This window comes from Vigna unguiculata, chromosome 3, assembly GCF_004118075.2.
Source record: "Vigna unguiculata cultivar IT97K-499-35 chromosome 3, ASM411807v1, whole genome shotgun sequence".
NCBI classification, from domain to species: domain Eukaryota; kingdom Viridiplantae; phylum Streptophyta; class Magnoliopsida; order Fabales; family Fabaceae; genus Vigna; species Vigna unguiculata.
Window position 1 is genome coordinate 3791221 of NC_040281.1, and position 20071 is coordinate 3811291.

The window sequence follows — 20071 nt, forward strand, 5'->3', positions numbered from 1 at the left end:
AGGCATAGCTATGTAGTATTGAATATTAAAACTCATTACTATAAAACAAAATATTTTAACTTCATTGATTATGTAAATGATAAATGATATAAATTGATAATAAGAAAATTGATAAAAGCTTTTACACAATAATTTTTTTACATGATATAATATGAATTTTAAATCACGATCAAAGAATTAAAATACATATTAGATATTAAACAGTTAAGGGAATAAATTTTCTATAAATTTGGAATGTTTTTACTCGATTCTTGGAAATGAAGAATTTGGAGTTTCTTACCATCGCTATTCTCATTTCACTAATCATTATCACAATCAACTATTGGAACTATTATTATTATTATTATTATTATTATTATTATTATTATTATTATTATTATTATTCCATTCTGAATTTTGAAGCATTGAGCATGAAGACAAACATAGTTGCTTATCTTATCTAACTTGTTTTTCTCCGGTGAGAGAGGCTTGCGTTCACGGCACAACCACTATGGAAGATAGCCAGAGTGATGCACTTCATAAATGAATGTCTTCGATATCGCAACCAATTTATGATTATGGTTGCTTATCTAATACAGAACTTTCAATGATAAGGTATCATACCATACTCGTCATAATATGAATAAATGGTTTTACGTATAATAGAATTAAGTTTAAATTGCATTTCTTATCATAATATTTATCAACAAATCATATATGACTACTCTCTTTCCCCACTGTCATTCAACCCCGTCTCTTTTCCTCTTTTTAATCAGTTTTAGTTTTATAATTATTTGATTGATTGTTAATTTAAATCGAGAGCTCGAAAGGGAAGGGGAAAATGATAAACAAATGTTAGAAGCATCGAATGCTCAAATAATTGTAAATTAATGTGGACTTGGTGGTGTTATTTTTGTTCTATTATCATTTTTGGAAATAAAGATGGAAGTTTTGTTGTGCGTGGAAGATGGTTGATGTTTGTGAACGAATATGGTTCTAGTTAGGGCTGGCAATGCGGGTCTGCTCGGCCCATTTAGGTCTGACCTGTGGGTTGGTTTGCTATTTTTTTAATTTTTATGATAAAACTTTCAATATTTAAAAATTGAAAAATTTTAAGAAGTTCACAAAATTAAGTAAAGACTTTGTGGAGTTGGGTGATAAATTGATAATTCAATATTTTCATCATATTCATATTCATACTATGACATACACAATGTGTTCTTTAAATTTTAATACATTAAAAAATACATAATACATAATACTTGTTTTTTCCAGTTATACAAGAATTTGGAACATTAATGCAAGAGTCCATAAAAAAGTAACTAATATACACAAATGTAAATTTTTTTATGCAGACTTGCGGGCCGGATTGTAACGGACTTACAGGTTCAACTTCTTGGTTCGCCCCGCGTATTTGGTGTGGGCCTACGGACCAGGTCTTAATTGCCATCCCTAGTCCTGGTTGATGGTGAAGGGATCAATTATAATGAGATGGAGGATGGGTGATGGTGTCCCCATATAAGAGGAAGAAGTGATGGTTAAAATTGTGATTGATTGAAAATGGACTGTCATTGTGATTAAAGATGGAGTATTTTGAATTCGTTGAGGGTGTCTTTAATTGAATATAAGAAATTATGATGGTTCACGTTTTCAATTTTTTTTTCATTTAATTCATTAAAAAAAAGTGACACATATATAATGATGTCTCCAAATATCATAATTTATTGTGGAATGCCATTACACAACTAAACACAATTTAACGATGTTTATTTTGAGGATTAAATCCACTTATTTATGAAGTTATGATATTGAATTGACTCAAAATTTAGAAGATAAACTAATTCTTTTTTTTTTTTTTTGTAAAATTTAAGGGACATAAAACAAATATTTAATTCTTTATATTTTAACCATACATGTACCTATTTGGTTCATTGTTATTATGATTATGTATGTTTACCGGGCCATAATAGAGCTAATAACCAAGGATTTAGATATTCAAATATATATTTAACCACCTTAAAATAAGATAAATATAAGATTTGAAGTAATATATAATTTACAAATAAAAACATAATTTATTAATATACATACATTGATATACACTTAATATCCATGGACTTAAAAGAGCTATAAATACGTATCTACATAACATGAGTATAACCTAACTTGTTATAACTTTTATTAAAAATCATTATTCATATAACTTTTATTAACTTAAGCGAGTAGAGTCTTTACAGGTGAACTTCCCCTTTTTGGGATTTGAAGTACATTCACACATCAACAATCTGGTCAGTCTACCTTGAAGTCTGCTCAACCAAACTCGGTAAGAATATTTAGTGTCCACCATGGGACCCGGTGGAAAAACTTCCCCATATCCACAATTATATGGTGTTACACATAGTCAAACCCAACTATCAACCTCTTCAATACCTAACATGGATCCCCAAGCCATCAACATAATCAAGACCCAAATGGAAACAAGCCTTAGCAAAAGTGAGGAAAATTGCCAATAGGAGATGCACCAAAAGTTCGATCAAGATCTTAAAGCCACTTGGAACACTGTGCACCCATCAACATGAATTGCAGACTTTGAATTCAAAGTTGGACAACTTGGATAGAGACCATTTTGTTCCGCAATCTAAGATCAAAGGTCGATCCCCACATTTGGTGCGAGTGGTTGAATCTAGAATAACTTGTACCTTGTAATCATGAAAAGAGGATAATACAAATCATAGCAAACAAACTTCTCCCCACAAGTGAAAGGACAAAATCTAAAACTGCTCATTCACATAGGAGGTCTCCCTCACCCAAATAATGGGAGCGAATTTATGAAAGTCGCCATACAACCTGTGAATAAAGAGAGATCAATTGTAAGCGGTGTGACTCATGCACAAAGATTGAATGTGAGTACCGAGTACAACCTAGAACCGAGAACAGAGGTATTTAGTACGACTTTAATAAGAAGACGTCACTAACTCACGAGGGTGAGTCTAAGGTATGTGATTATCATATCTCCTTTTGTGTTGTCCAACGAGCTGAGTTGAATGCAATATGCATGGTCCGATCAAAGGTCTTCGTCCCTTCACTTGGATATAGAAAGAGCACGAATCCCAAAGCGAGTTATCATCAATATTGACAACTACGATGGACTCAGACCCAAAAACACATGTCAAGTCCTATGTACACAAGTCATTATCATCTCTAGAGACACAAGAATAGATTGTTGGATTTTTTCCACCACACCCAAAAGATAAGTCTTGGAATGATACTATTGCACCATGTTTGCGACACGGTTTGTCGATCGTAAGCTAGTGATAGTCTCGTCGATATATCTTAAACAGGTCATTTGAAAGAATCAGAAGTATATGATAGTTTATAGACCAATCTACGATGACAACCAATGATGTTCCTGATCATTATGCACGCTATCATGTGCGCACTTTGATCAAGACTTTTCTTGAACTCATTAATAAATGATCAACCGAGAAAAACATTAATAAATTTATAATAAAAGTTACTCATCATGTCACCCTTAAAGAAAATTGAAAAAAAATATTTTGGACATCCGATCTTAAATATTATATTTACACAACATGACATCAATATAATTCTAAATATTACAGTAATTATAAGACCATAAGACCATATTTCGATGTACAAATTCGAACTAATTTATTTTCTAAATTTTTTCAAAATGTCATTTTTAACGTGAAACATCAAATATCAATAAATCTTTGTTTCCAACCAATTTTTACTTAAAAATGTTTTATATTTTTATAGAAATGAATACAGTAAAAACTGATCTAAATTAATTAGTGAAAGAAAACAAATGTAAATTTAATTTTTATATTAATGGATTTTTTAATAAAAAAACCTGAAATACGGAACCGTCGGCACGTAGAACCCATACTTACGTACAGAGAACATAACCACATGTAGTACTGAAATAACTGAATATCAATGACAGTCAAATTGATTACCAACTCACACTATCAATCATAATGCATATCATATTTTCATATATTGCATTTTTATTATAATGTTTGTTAGATAAAAGAAATGTATAACAGTGTCATTAATTATATTATACCAAAATTAATAACCAATTATTTTTTAGTAGAACTAGTTATCAATTATCTTGACCAAATTAATAATGAAATTTAAGAAGTGATTTAAATTTTTACTATAAAAATAATAATGGCTATTTTAATGTAGACTAATCAAAAACCAATATATATTTCTGACTAAAATTAATAATGAATTTTGAAAAAATACATATTAAGATTTTATTTGTTAAGTAATAAACACATTTATAAGACAATACTAATCACTAATCTTACAAATAAATTATTGAGTAATAAAGTATGGGATACACAGTAAACACAACAACGACCCTGATCTTACCAGAATAGAAGAGTGAGAGATTAGGATGAGACTAGTAAATATATCGACACTGGAATGGTTGGGTGATAATGCCACGCGCATGAAGTAACGTTGCGTGATGAACCAATCCAAACCCGCGTGGGACCCACGCGCAAAACAAAGGAAAACAAAAACAACACACAACATCAATGATAATGATTATTAGGTAATAATTAACTAATTAATTAATGAGTTAATTAAAAAAGGAATGGGCGCGCGCGAAAGTAACAAATCTAAACGGATTAGAAAGAAAGGGAAAGGAAGTAAAGTAAACATTCCTAAATCTCATTCCATTTTCTCTCTCACTCGCTCCATAAATTCTCACCGCACCACTCACTTTTCTCTCTCACTCTCCATTATCTCCTTCTTCTCGCCCACTCCTCCAGAATGGTCTCACCCTCCCAAAAGATTCTGGTCACCGGTGGTGCCGGTTTCATAGGCACCCACACCGTCGTGCAGCTCCTCAAAGGAGGCTTCACTGTTTCGATAATCGACAATTTCGACAACTCCGTCATGGAGGCTGTCGACCGGGTACGCCAAGTGGTGGGTCCTCATCTTTCTCAGAACCTCGAATTCACCCAGGTCTGCACTCTCTTCCTGTTTCCCTTCACTCTCTAACTTTCCATATTGTAAATTCACCTCTTCTTCTCGGCAGGGCGATCTCAGGAACAGGGATGACTTGGAGAAACTTTTCTCCAGAACCACGTACGCTCGATATTGCGTCTTCTCATTTTCCTATTCTTTTAAGCTTTGTTTCTTTTTCAGTTAAATGTGATAATATACTGAAACAGATTCGATGCCGTGATCCACTTTGCTGGCCTCAAAGCGGTTGCAGAAAGCGTGGCCAAGCCACGTCGTTATTTTGATTTCAATTTGATCGGCACCATCAATCTCTACGAAGTTATGGCCAAGTATAACTGTAAAAAGGTTTTCACCTCACCCTCCCTTTTTCTTTTCTTTTTCCCCTATTTTTAAGGCTGCTGTCACAATTTATTATGAAAATGACATGTTAGATTGAATTTAACTTTTCAAGAAACAAATTCTTTTAACACGGTATATATTTATAAATATCTTGCGATGAAATTACCTTAAATTGATTATACCTCTTAAAATATGAGATTATGATAAATGAATGTGAGGAAATATATATATATATATATATATATATATATATATATATATATATATATACTCGTATGTATATATAGTCTATACAGGTCTGTTGGGAAAAAAATATCACGAAAGAAAAAACAACGAAAAAGTGATATAAGTTTCTTCCTTAGGTAGATTCTAGAGTATTATTTATCTGTAAACTAATTTTACTTTTTGTAGAAATTTATTTTGTTTTCTTTTTATTTATTTATTTGTAAGGGCTTGGTCCATCATTGTCTTTAACTTTCATGTCATTCATGGGAGGGATTTTTTATGCTTTACGTTATGTGTTCCAAAGAAGGAAACAGTATCAGATTCTTGCCTTTTTCTTTTGTTTCTTTTGTGATGGTGTAGAATATTACTTGACATGATCATGTTTCTGTGTAGATGGTTTTTTCATCTTCTGCTACCGTTTATGGCCAACCTGAAAAGATACCGTGCGAGGAGGATTTCAAGTTGCAAGCTATGAATCCCTATGGACGGACCAAGGTAACTTTGTTCTGAGTACCCTTTCACTTTTACTTTCTTTTATTTCCTTTATTTTTTTGTTGGCAGCTTGTGGTTTCTAAGTTATCAATAACGAGTTATTTAATGGAAAAGGAAATAAAAAAGATAAGATGAATTAAACTGTATTTTCAGAATGAGCAGGCATTTTCAAAACCTGATTTTAACTCTGTTTACTCTCACTTTAATTCATTGAAGCTTTTCCTTGAAGAAATTGGGCGAGATATTCAGAAAGCTGAGCCAGAATGGAAGATCATATTACTGAGATACTTCAATCCAGTTGGGGCTCATGAAAGTGGTCAACTGGGTGAAGATCCCAAGGGCATCCCGAATAATCTCATGCCTTACATTCAGCAAGTAGCTGTTGGAAGGTTGCCTGAACTCAATGTATACGGTCATGATTATCCAACTAGGGATGGCTCCGCGGTTCGTAAAATACACCAGTTTATTTATTTATTTTACATCATATACACCTATAGAACACGACATTAGGGAAAAAAGTGTGCAAGTTGGACAAAGTAAATAACATTATAAACATATTTTTTTACCCCTGCAAAATGCTAATCCTCCATTCCTTCTCCTTATTCAAAATAAGATCCGGGACTATATCCATGTGATGGACTTAGCAGATGGTCATATTGCTGCCTTGAGAAAGCTCTTCACATCGGAGAACATAGGTGAATTGTTCTTTTTCTTCCCCTGTAGATCTACGTGGACAAATTTGTGTGTCATTGTATCAGCCTTATGATATTTACCGTTTTTATTTTCACTATGCTAAAGTAAAAGGTGGTATATTTTTGTTCAGGTTGTACCGCTTACAACCTGGGAACTGGTCGTGGAACATCTGTACTTGAAATGGTTGCAGCATTTGAAAAGGCTTCTGGCAAGGTAAATTATGCTTCTTCCTCAGGGAATGAAAGTTGTTGAATGGTGTAAGATTGTTAAAATTTATATCGTGTAAAAATCAAACACTTTTCATACCTAAACACAAATGAATGAAATAATTGCGTCTGAAGGCTTCTCTTTTTCCCATTGGATATGAAATCTTCAGAAAATTCCAGTAAAGTTATGTCCAAGAAGACCAGGAGATGCCACGGAGGTTTATGCATCTACACAGAGAGCTGAGACAGAACTTGGTTGGAAGTAAGTGCTTTAGTCCCTTGCGTCATGGTTAAAATGGTAATCATTTGCGTTTTTGACAAGCAAATTTTGATGGCCGAAAAATATGGATTCTCAAAATTCAAATACTAGCATACTAAGCTTCTGAAACTTGTATATTTGAGAAATAAGATGTAGGGATCTTTGATTTTATCTTTGTTTTTTGTTTGTTAAAATTAATTTTGCTCTTCCTTCAGGGCAAAATACGGTGTGGAGGAGATGTGCAGGGACCAGTGGAATTGGGCAAAGAACAATCCCTGGGGTTACACGGGGAAGCCTTGAATTAGCTTCAGAAATATTACTGCACATCAATGTTTGTTTCTTCACAAATAGGCATCACTTTACAGAATACTATGGTGGATGATTTGTTTAGGCAGTACAATGTACTATCTTTGAGAATAAAAATTTGGCCGCATATCAAGAAGTAAAATCTAAATGTATTCAAGCAATATTTCTAAATCTGATTAGCAATTGATTTGATATTGGTACAAGTTTTTCCACTCGGTCATGTCTTTAGAAGTTAGAGTTCAAATTCAATCTTATGTGTTGAATGCATACAAATATGGAAATTGATTAAACTATTAGTCGAAAATATTGAAAATGAAAAGTATTTTTTTAAGATGCCTTTTCTAAAAGTGAATTAAACTAAATTAATTTGCATTTATATTAATTTTCTTATTGAGTCACCTTTGGGTAATTGTTAAGAAAAAACAAATATCTATGATTATCGTTTTTGTATTTTGAAAAAATAAATAAATCATAGTTATTGAATTTTTAGTGTGCGTGTAGTAGGCAAGAAACAACCAATACATATTTATTTGTAATTAATTGATTCAGTAATAAAGAACAAATTATTCATAAGAATGAAAATAGTGTGAATATAATATTTGAAATAAAATTAGCATCTGAGAAGTAAAGGATAAGTAACTTGTATAACCTACTCGAACTCAATAGGAGAATATCTCTCTTCTCTTCGATGTTATATTTAAATTAAATGGTATGAAACAATGAATTTTTTATGTTTATTGGAATGACTTAAAACTTGATGTGAACTAAACGACCCCACACTTTTTTTGTTTTTTACGAGAATGAGGTAGTTTCATTTTGAAGCGATTTAGTTGCAAATGAAATCAGGTTCTAAACTTTGGACAACTTTTTTAAAAAAGTTAAAATCGTCAAAGTTTGACGATTTCGACTAATTAAGTAAAATCGTACCACGATTTCAGTTGTATTATTACGATTGTAGAATGTTGTGACAACTTCTGTATTTATAAAATGTCACTACACCAACACAAATAAAATCTTGTTGACATGACTTTACTTTTTATTCATAAAAAGTTAACCTTAATAAAAAAATGTTTCAAATTGTGCTGACTAATTCATAAAAATTTAGTACTGGGATTTTAAAATTGGTTTAGGACTTTGGGCGGCTGTAATTTGTGGAGACGACAATGACCCAACATAAGGGCCTAGCACTGACCAGAGTGAATGCCAAGTCTTTTTTTTCATTCCCATATTTCAACTTGCTCTCTTATAATAATTTTTTTATATTTTAAATCATATAAAATTAATAATTGGAAATATTAAAATTAGATTTTAAGTTATATAATTATATAATATAAATACATTTGTATTATATATCGTGTCCAGTTATTTCAATTTTATTTTTAATTATTATTTAAAAAATTAATTATTTTATAAATAATTTACAAAATCATTTTTGTCTTTAATAGTTATTTTAAAAGTTTCTCTTATTACATATTTTATTTTCAAATTTTACAATTAATAATTATTTTAAAAATTAATTATGTATTTTTTATTAATCTTAATTTAAATTTATATGAAAATTAAAAAATATAAATACATATGCGTAATATCACCCGTGTTATCGCTAGTATATGCCAAAGATATCTGCTTTTTTTACACAATTTTTATTCTCATTTTTATCCTTTATAATAAAATTATTAATTTTTTTAAAATAACTGTTGATTTTTTAAGAAATAAATGCTATTTTAAAATATTTTATATAAAAGTGCATAAATTTTTCTTCTTTTTTCTTTTCATTTTTTTTTCTTATATTTGTTGTTTATAATGCTAACATCAATGTATTTTTTATTATTTTAATTGGTTTTCTCTAATGTATTAATTTATATATATTATTAACTTATAATAGAATATATATTTAAAAATGTGGAGACATACATGTGATAACCCATGCATTTATAATAATAACTTATAATAATTTTTTTTTATTTCAGAATATATAATTTTAAATACAAAAAGTTATTTTCTATACGGAATGCAAAAGTTTATGTATTGATGGAGGTGTTGGTTAAAATTATGGAAATGCAGTAAGAAATTACTTATTATGTATTTGTTTTTGCATTCCCATATTTCACATATACTCCAATATGGGAGGGATTTTGAGAAAGGAGTTACAGATATAAAGAAGTGGATTATTATTAATATAGATGGATTATTATTTATAAATATAAAATAAATCCATCTCAAAAAAATAGCAACATTTATTTACTTCGACGATATATAGATAGACGGGTACGCAAAGTACGCACGTCTTATTTAATCATTTTGTTTATTCTGAATATATATATATATATATATATATATATATATATATATATATATATATATATATATATATATATATATATATATATATATATATATATATAAAGTGGGTGGTTCAAGGACAAAAGACAACCTTATAATTAGTTCCACCGGGGCAAGTGAAGGTGCTGGTGGGATCATCTTGGGGGTAACTATAAGCATCGGGGCACCTATCCTTGAAGAATTTGGAGAGAGGAGTAGCAGAACAGCTTCCGGAATTGCAGCAGTATTCGTTGCTTTTGTAGACAGTACATGGGTTGTTGCAACCGCCATCGGTCTTAAGCTCAGCGGGACACTGTCCGTTAATGTCAGCGCTGCATGATATGCCACGTGAGCATCCGTTCGACGTTGGACTGAACTCCATCGGAACGTTGAAACCGTCCACCAGGGAGATGTCGAAGAAGTCCAAATTGTTGAACCCGTTCAGCCCGTATTCCGCTAGGGTGTTCGGAGCTCTACCGTATCCTTGGCACTCCAGGACCCCGCCACAGTCGCCGGTCTGACATTCACCCCGACCCGACCCGTCGAAGTTGCAACCGGTTCGGGCCCAAATGCGGGCCCCTTTGGTTCCTTCCGGCACGTCAACGGACCAGGAATCGCCGGTGTTTAATTGTCTGCCGCCGCCAACCGGCACAGACGCCACCCACACAGTGTTGGGGCATCGGTTTGTGATGTCAAACCTTGCAGCATGTACAGCGGTGGTGAAGGTGAAAGATAGAGCCATGAGGAAGAAGAATCTCCTTGGGAGACTCATTTTCCGAAGTAGAGTAAGAGAAGATGTTAGAAGAGTGTGTTTGTTTTTGTGTGTAAAAATGGGGATTGCAGCAAGCCTTTTATAGACCACTCCATCCAACCAACCAGTATTAATGTTACCAAACAGATATTTTCAGACAATTCTTCAACCACATGTGTTGTGTTTTTTCTTTTACACGATGATTTTAATCTTTTTAATCTCGTTGTTTACTTTTCGCTAAGACTTACGTGATCGTTAATTAATATATTGTTATTTTTTTTTCTTTGTTAAAATTAATAACTTACATTAAATTATATCAAAAATAAAAAATAAGAATTAAAATATAATTTTTCTCTCTTTTTAAATTAATATATAAGTTGTAAAAGTAAGTACATTCTTCTAATTAAAGTATATATTATTTTTTAATTTTTAAATATTGCAATTCAGAGATTTTTTTCTTAATTGTTTTTATTATCTCTCCATCTTTGTTTTTTCTTTAATTTTTAACAAATAAATACATTTAATTTTCAATTTTATTTATTCATTTTTCAATTTTCATTTTATTCACCTCTTTTATCTTCGAACGAATCGTGATTTACAACTTAAATACACCTCTTAAGTTATATAACAAGTAAATAAAAAATGTGACGTCTGTTAGATTAATTTCTAAAATTAATTATTTATTTTAATAAAAAATTTGGTATATGTATATTTACCTTTTCACCAATATTATGTATCATATTAAATATGTATCTGTATGTTGATATTAATTAAATATCTAATATATAAACTAATAATATAATAAATTCGTGTTATTAACACATCATATTTATATTTGTGGATTATATTTGTGTATATTCATAAAATTGTTAGTGTACATCTATTCCTTTGTTGTGATTAATATTATTTAAATATATTTTTCGTAACACTTTTATGTTCAACTTAATTTTTGAATTTTTTTTATTAAATACGAAAATAAGATCTTATTTTTCTTATTGTGATATATATATATATATATATATATATATATATATATATATATATATTTCAGTCCTTTCTTGATACATTATTAATTAGATCTTAATAAGGTATATAAATATAATTAATATTACATAGAGTACTTACTTAATATCAATGATTTCTTACCTTAATAACTAAAAGTTCTTATTAATTTAAATATTTGAGTTTAATGGAGTCAAATAGAGCTGCTGTGAGAAAGCTGTTGCATTTTAAGTAATGATCATTTTCTTTGCTCCATCATCATCAAATACGTCTTTGCTAATGTTAATTTTGACGTCACATATATTATAAATTATTATATTCAATATTATTATAAATTCTTAAAAGAGAAATCACGTGATGAAATTAAAATATATATATATATATATATATATATATATATATATATATATATATATATCAAGCCTGTCCAAAAGATGCAATTGGACGAGAACAACAATTCATTTTGGTGGAAATGTCAAAACCATGGAAATAATTTTTATAATTTTTAGTCTTTTCAATAAATTGATTTGAGTATTTATTTATTATTCAAAGTTGGAGAGCCTTGAACTTCAACCATAGAAATATATATACTTTCTATTCTTATTTGTTAAAAGTGTTTATTTAATAAAATCAATAGATTTTTTATGTGATATCAATTTTATAAAAATAAATATTATATTCTACTAAAATAAGTTATTATTTTAATATTAAAGATGGATATGGAGAAAAACCATGAACAGTGGTACCTTGAAAAATTGAAGTGCCCCTATGAGTAGGGTAGACGAAGACCTTGACTATACTTTTTCCACAACAATTGTGATAAATTTAGTTACATATTTTCTGAAATTGATATTATATTATTTTTTATATTATGACAGATATTATTTACTGCTATAGAAACAGTAAAATTTTCTCATGAACCTTTACGTATTTCAATTTTTAATTAAAACTTGAAGCACTAGCTTTGCCTCTTTGACTATAATTTAAAATTGGTGAGTCATGACTTGGACTACAATGAAGATGAGTCTTGGTATTAAACCCTTCTTTTTAACTACAAATTTTTAAGTACGGTCATATTAAATATTACAAACTTTGACAAGTATGCAAACATTTTAAACATTTTAAAGTTCATCTGTCATTATATAGAAATTATTAAAAAAATGAAACAAAACAAAATATAGGAGGTGTCCCAAATTTACGATATAACTATATTTTATAAAATATAGATAAACTATATCTATTATAAAAAAATATAAATAAATATATAAAGATAAACTTATATTGTTCTTTATGAATTAGAGCTAAATTAATTAATTTATCAATACAATGATTTTTTTTTCATGAAAAACATGAGAAATTTTAAGTTGCATATGATTATAAAGATACAAACATCGACGTCATCTTCTTGTAAGACCCGAAGAAATCACTCGTTAATCCAAAAAATTATGACAAACTAAAAAAAATCACTCTCTAACCAAAACCTTTGAAAACCCTCCCTCCAAACAAATGCTTAAAAGCATAAATAACTTCCATAAACTATGTAAAATAGAAGTCAGTACTCCTAAAAAAGCCGAAAAACTACCAACATATTCACTATTACTTCCTCTAAATATAGGCTTCAATTGTTTAAAGAATCAAAGTCTATACCAATATAAACTTTGATTCTTTTAAAACCAAAGCCTATAGTTGTACTAAAAATTAAAAAATGCTAACGCGTGTTGAAAAACTTAATTTTTCTTAAAACTAAAATCTATTAGGCTCAAGAATATTTATGACATTGGTCTCATAGAAAAAAATAAATAATTTAGATCGTTATAAAAAATAAAATACATTAAAGATATAATTTACTTTGTGAATTTTAAACAAATCAAACTCAAACAAATTCAAACAATACCAAAAAAAAAAGAATTTGGACAATATTCACGCAATAAAAAATTAGAATGCATAATAATGAATCATTCTTTGTTTATAAACAAAAATTATTTAATTTTAATTTTAAAAATAAATTTTACTCAATATCTTAATAACATGTTTAATACATAGATTAGTGAATATGTCTGCCAATTTAATATGCTAAAATGGAATTTATTAATGATCTTAATCTTGTTATTTTGAACAAGAATTTTAGTTTCTACCCAAAGTATATAACTATTATTTCACAGTGAATAGAATTGAAAATAAATATTATACTTTCTTCGCATGAACTTTAACCTTATCGTTTGAACCAAAGAAAAATGTAACAAACAATTAAGTTGACAACAATAAATAAAATAACTTTAAATGTTTGAACATAAATTTTAAGTATTAATATTAATATAAAATGTGTTCAAATTACAATCAAGTGAATATTCCATCCTATTATTACAACTTACTTTTTTTTTCTTACATTTCAAAAAATAAATGTAGGAAAAAAAAATAAATATGGTTTATCGACGGTATAATTGAACATTAGAGATTGTAAAATATGTGGGTAATATTATTCCGCCTCAACCGACCTAGTCTAGTCCGACGAGATTTTTAATAAATTTTTTGTTATTATGTTTTAATTATATTTTAAAATTTTAAGAGTGTATTTTAAAATTTAAATTGTAATAATAATCTTTATTCTATTTTATTTGAAATATAAAATTAATATATATATATATATATATATTTTTTTTTTTTTTACTTTTTGAATATTTTGATTATAAAATTATTGAAAATATAATAATTGTTTTTTAGAATAAATTACTATACCAACTCCAATTTAAATAACTAGATTTTTATTTGTCTATCGTGAAAAGTCACACATCATGTTTTTGTCATCTCTTTCTTATTGATACTTATAGCTAAATTGAATTTGTTTTTAAATTTCTTTTATGTCTCATCTTCTTCATTTGGAGACTTCGTCCAAAGACACATGTAAAACAATTTTTTTCTCCATCCAATCTACATCTCATTAGTTATTGTAACTACATCATAACTAAGTTCAATTAGAATCTTCATATTGAAACTGTATTTATCATCTATCCAACTCCAATTATCCATAAAAGAAAAAAAATCATAAAATATTTAAAATAGAAATTTCTATTTTTTTACATAAAAATGGTAAAGTGACTTATTATACCAATGATGTATTAATAATTAGTTAATTAGTATATTATTTTTATAGTTTAAGTTTAAGAGAATGCAACACCTACGTAAGCGATGTTATTTTTTAATTATGTGATGTGACAATGTTATTTCAAGGTAATCAGTGACCTCGTGAGCTTGTTTTTCTTGTAATTTTCTCTCTTTCAATGGAATAAGTGATGTTGACCTAGATGTCATAATAAAATTCTAATGTAATGATTGAAACGATAAAAATTGTTTTAATATCAAAATATTAAATAGTACAATATATGAATTTTGATCCCATAATGTGTAAAAGTAAAATAACAATAAATTATTAAATCCAGGCGTTTTATAAGAGAAATAAAAAAGATGAACCTTCATTATATAGCAAATTAACAATAAATAATTGATTCAACGACTTAACGAATTTTATAAGATAAATAAGATCTCTTTATATAGACTAACATAATTCAAGATAAATATTTATTCACTCACAACGTAATCTAAAAAAAATGTAACTTTATGCAGTTCTTATCATACGTTATAATACAAGAAGATTTAAATAGTTTCTCATCTTTAGTATTATTATCCAATTGACATGGAAATTAGTAAAAATCATGTAAAAATATTTAAGATGGATATGAGATTGAGATTGAATATTGAACATGATGAATTGGGATTTGGAAAAACACATTTCAAATAAATTTCATGGACCAGAAGCTTGCACGTTGAATCTAAAACAGATTATACTAACATTTTTTATCGACTTTACTAATGCATAAAATTAATTTTATATTATTGTAATTTAAAGTTATCGTTTTCAAACTAACTTATTGAAGGATAATGTGTTCTCAATGCACTCATCTCTCGCCATTCATTTTTCCTACGGAGGTAAACAAGTCCTAAAAACAATGACCCAATCTACAAGTACATCACAATGTGTATTTTTTTTTAATTTCTATTAAAAAAAAAGTTGGCAGTCGTTCTGTCTAGCCAAGACAATTTTGTCATCCTAATTTTTTTTAAATACATTCCAAATTGTGTAATTTAAAATGTATATTCGGATGTGTAAATACTTTTCAAAATGTACATTTCGCCCTTCATTATAAATTATACAATTCGAAAAATATTTACAGATTTTGAAATATATTCTAAAATGTAAATATGTTTTGAAATATATATTCTAAATTATTTTTTCATATCTAAAATTACCTTCCAAATTACACGATCTAAAATTCATCGATTGGACGGGTTAGTGTTATAATGGGCCTGACAACTTTAAGCCCCTTATGCAGTTGATTCTCTTACGGCTGTTTCTTTCTGCACCCTCACAAATTTATTCCTTCATTCCATAATATATGAATTTCTGGATTTCACTTACCGGAACACACTAAACCAATTCTGGAAATAATTTTTCGGAAGATACTCATAAATTTCGGAAATATCTTTCTGGGAAAACCTCCCAATCCTATTATGTTTATATTTTTGGGTACAGGAAGAAATTTGATAACATATTTTTTTTAAATTCTTTAACTGTGAATAGATTGTCATATTCTAAAACTTAATGAAACTTACATGTGTTATATAACATAAGATCAACCACTTTCTAATATTAGTAATTAAATGGCATCCAACAATCAAAGAATGGTTAAATATATTCTCGATTCTTCAATTTTTCAATGAAATTCAAATTAATCTCTCTTCAAAAAATTTAATCAATTTATTCATTAATCTTTAAAAATACGTGAATTTAGTATTTTTAATCAAATTTTATTAAATTTATCTGACATTTCAAACATATTTAATAATAGTATTTAAATTGTTTATATTAACACAATTTTGTTTTAATGTCAACTTAAATAGTATAATAAAATATGTTTAAAATGTCAAATAAACTTAATAAAATTTGATAAAAATGATTAAATTTATGCATTTATAAAAATAAAAGACTAAATTGATATAACATTTTGAGGATGAATTAATTTTAAAATTCATTTTACATGCAATAATACTGCTGCATTTTACATGAGTACATTAAGAAGCTAAATGAGTCACTGCTTCTTCAGAATGTCATTTACATGTAATAATAATAACATATCACTTAGTGTGATTTTCAAATTTTATTGGACTTGAAAATGGAAATTGTTAATTCTCTTATGACATTTGATCGTAAAAATAAGAAAATAAGTCCATATAAAATATCTCATAACTATCTAACTTACTTTTATTCAAATTTATTTAAAAAATAATAATTAAGTTGTAAGATGTGTCTAGTGGTATCATTTTTGAGAAACATACGAAAGTCATCTTTTATTCTTCTCTTAAAAATGTGCCTCATAGTAGACTTTTAAAGAGCTTTATATTTATAAATAATAATATTTGTCCATTAATCTTGGTCTCCATTTTCAGTTTTTCTGCTTATTCATTAGATCTCATCTTACACTCACCCGGCCACCCTTACTCGCGCCACCCTCCACGGCAGCTCCGGCAACCACCTCTGATTTTTCGCTCTCCTTTTCTCAGGTTCTCTCTCTTTGTACTCTCTTTCTCTCTTGATCTATTCAAATTTCAACTGGGATCTTCTGATTTGGTCGGTACCCATTTTGCGATTCTTTCCATTCAATTGACACCTCTATTCTGTTGGAACCTCCGTTACTTGCTTTCCCTTATTTGTTTCGCCAGATGCGGTTTGTTTTCCGCGATAAACCATTCCCCTCCCCCCAATTTTCGTTTTTTTACAGGGTTTGGTGTTATTGATTTTGTGAAATTCTAGATCGTTCACAGATCATGATTTAAACGGAATTGTGTCGTGCTTTCTTCAATACTAAATTCGATGAATATTTGTGTAAAATTTAAAACCTTTGGCTGGATTTTCACTTTTCATCTTGGGACTAGGGTTTTGCTTGAGTATTATGTTTTTGTTGATGGATTTATTGTAATCTGTAGTGATTTTTTATTTTTTTTTAAATTTACTAGTTGCTTGCTTGGAAATGTTATATATCTGTGTATTTGGGGTTGAATCTTATGCTGATGCTTTATTTTTCCTTCATTGTATTTTATTTGAGGTTTTATTTACCTTTTCAACATTGGAAGTGACTAGTTAACAGAGGGTTTAGTTTAGTTTAGCTGTTAGTTTCACTTGCAAATTGTTGTTTGAAACTAAATGATTGCATTGTGTGTGTGTGATTATAACAGAATTATGCCTTCTCAGAAGGTTGAAACGGGTCACCAAGACACGGTCCATGATGTTGCAATGGATTACTATGGTAAGAGGCTGGCAACAGCTTCATCAGATCACACAATTAAGATAATTGGAGTGAGCAACACGGCCTCTCAGCATCTAGCAACATTGACTGGTCACCAAGGACCTGTTTGGCAAGTAGTGTGGGCTCATCCTAAGTTTGGTTCTCTTCTGGCATCGTGTTCCTATGACGGCCGTGTCATTATATGGAAGGAGGGTAACCAAAATGAATGGACTCAAGCTCATGTGTTTGATGAGCACAAATCATCTGTGAACTCTATTGCTTGGGCGCCCCACGAGTTGGGTCTCTGCTTGGCCTGTGGCTCATCCGATGGGAATATCTCTGTTTTCACTGCAAGAGCAGACGGTGGCTGGGACACTGCAATGATTGATCAGGCTCACCCAGTTGGTGTCACTTCTGTGTCATGGGCACCATCAACGGCACCTGGTGCCCTTGTTGGTGCAGGGTTGCTTGATCCTGTGCAGAAGCTGTGCTCTGGTGGCTGTGATAATACTGTGAAGGTATGGAAGCTCAACAATGGACTGTGGAAGATGGACTGCTTCCCTGCTCTTCATATGCACACAGATTGGGTTCGAGATGTTGCTTGGGCACCCAATTTAGGGCTACCTAAATCCACTATTGCTAGTGCATCACAGGATGGTAAAGTGGTTATATGGACCGTGGCAAAAGAGGGTGATCAGTGGGAAGGCAAGGTTTTGAATGATTTCAAGACACCTGTTTGGAGGGTGTCATGGTCACTGACGGGAAACATACTGGCCGTGGCTGACGGGAACAACAATGTGACATTGTGGAAGGAAGCAGTAGATGGGGAATGGCAACAGGTGACAACAGTGGAGCCTTAGAATGTGATTTGCAGGCCTTGTTTATTACTTTGAAAATGGTTAGAATTTTGTTTTGAAATATAGTTGACATCTTGTTTCCCTGGATATTATACAGTTGATTAATTGTGCTTCATTGTTCATTGATGTTTGTGATCCATTGCATGTTCTGTTTGTGTAAGAATTAAGTTCATTAGTTCGAGTTATTTTGAGGTCAGAAGAATATTTTTCAACTATATAATGTGACAATAGCTTCTGTTCTGGGAGTTGCATAATATCCTTGAGAATTTGTTTTTAACCAGGCCTGTGATAGAGAACTTCACGTGATATCATCGTGCGATCTGTGTAATTGACCTTACTTGCTGGGATAAAACTATTTTTATTTTGTAGTGTATCTAGGCAGGTAGGGGAAAGTGGTTAATAACTTTGAACTACGCAGTATGAGCTTTCCAATTGTCTTGTGCTTCCATAGAATTGAGACTGACTTATAGTGTAAGAATGATTTAATTTTAGTAACAGACATAATCAACAGTGATATAATTAAATTTGCTGTCACATTTACCAGAAGCAATAAAATTGGTATCTGTTGTTTGCTCAATGTTTTATACGATTGTTTGGATTTCTCTATGTAGAAGAAAACTTCTGTTTTCTGTTTTGTTTAGTTAGATGGTGCAGCATTCACATCATCCACCCTGTTATAGCCCGGACATGTCCTTAAAATTGATATGAAAATTTAAGAGATGAGCTTTCAAAGCGAGTTTTCCATTTAGATTTTCTCCTTAAAATTTTAGGGAAATACTGTCTCCTACAAAACGAGTGACGAATTCACTGCTGCACTTTCATAGAAAAGTAAATGTTGTGCATTTTTAACACCATGGATTGTACAGTAAGAATATATGATGGTAATTACGAATTCCTTTTCTTTTTTACCGAATATTTAGTGATAGAAGACAATTATGGTTTACATGCATACGTGCAAAGCAAAACCAAAACAAGAACCAGCGGAAAAGGACTCAGAAAAACACGAGAAATATACTTGGAAAGGTTAGCGTAATTTTCTGTTTAATTTTCACACTGAAAAGTCAAAATTGTTGTAAATTTTGGATAAAATAAATGTTACTTATATGCTCGTAAATTAAAATAAATAACACTTCCATGCACATAATTAAAATAACAATTAGGGTATATTAAAAAAACTATACTTCCAATAAAGTATTTATTCTGTTTTCTAAGTACTCTCTTCTTATTCTAAATCAATATCGTAGCATTACTAAAATAACATGTATGTAACAAGGTATGAATCTTCATTACATGGTAAT

The 20071-nt window shown here is 29.7% G+C and overlaps 3 protein-coding genes across 3 annotated transcripts; 2 read left to right on the plus strand and 1 right to left on the minus strand.

Moving 5' to 3' along the window:
• The first annotated feature begins 4689 nt into the window (after window positions 1–4689).
• Window positions 4690–7715, plus strand: LOC114174964 (bifunctional UDP-glucose 4-epimerase and UDP-xylose 4-epimerase 1). Its single transcript, XM_028059700.1, has 9 exons — window positions 4690–4983; window positions 5057–5106; window positions 5193–5328; window positions 5941–6042; window positions 6256–6483; window positions 6653–6734; window positions 6863–6945; window positions 7109–7200; window positions 7413–7715. The coding sequence occupies exons 1-9, from the start codon at window positions 4789–4791 to the stop codon at window positions 7495–7497; spliced, it is 1053 nt and encodes a 350-aa protein (XP_027915501.1). The 5' UTR covers window positions 4690–4788; the 3' UTR covers window positions 7498–7715.
• Window positions 7716–9890: 2175 nt separating this feature from the next.
• Window positions 9891–10650, minus strand: LOC114179374 (protein P21-like). Its single transcript, XM_028065698.1, has one exon. It carries the CDS (start codon window positions 10595–10597, stop codon window positions 9920–9922), a length of 678 nt encoding a protein of 225 aa, XP_027921499.1. The 5' UTR covers window positions 10598–10650; the 3' UTR covers window positions 9891–9919.
• A 6297-nt stretch (window positions 10651–16947) lies between these two features.
• LOC114178939 (protein transport protein SEC13 homolog B) lies at window positions 16948–19027 on the plus strand. The gene is made up of 2 exons (XM_028065095.1): window positions 16948–17194; window positions 17867–19027. Exon 2 carries the CDS (start codon window positions 17871–17873, stop codon window positions 18774–18776), a length of 906 nt encoding a protein of 301 aa, XP_027920896.1. The 5' UTR covers window positions 16948–17194; window positions 17867–17870; the 3' UTR covers window positions 18777–19027.
• The last annotated feature ends 1044 nt before the right edge of the window (window positions 19028–20071 follow it).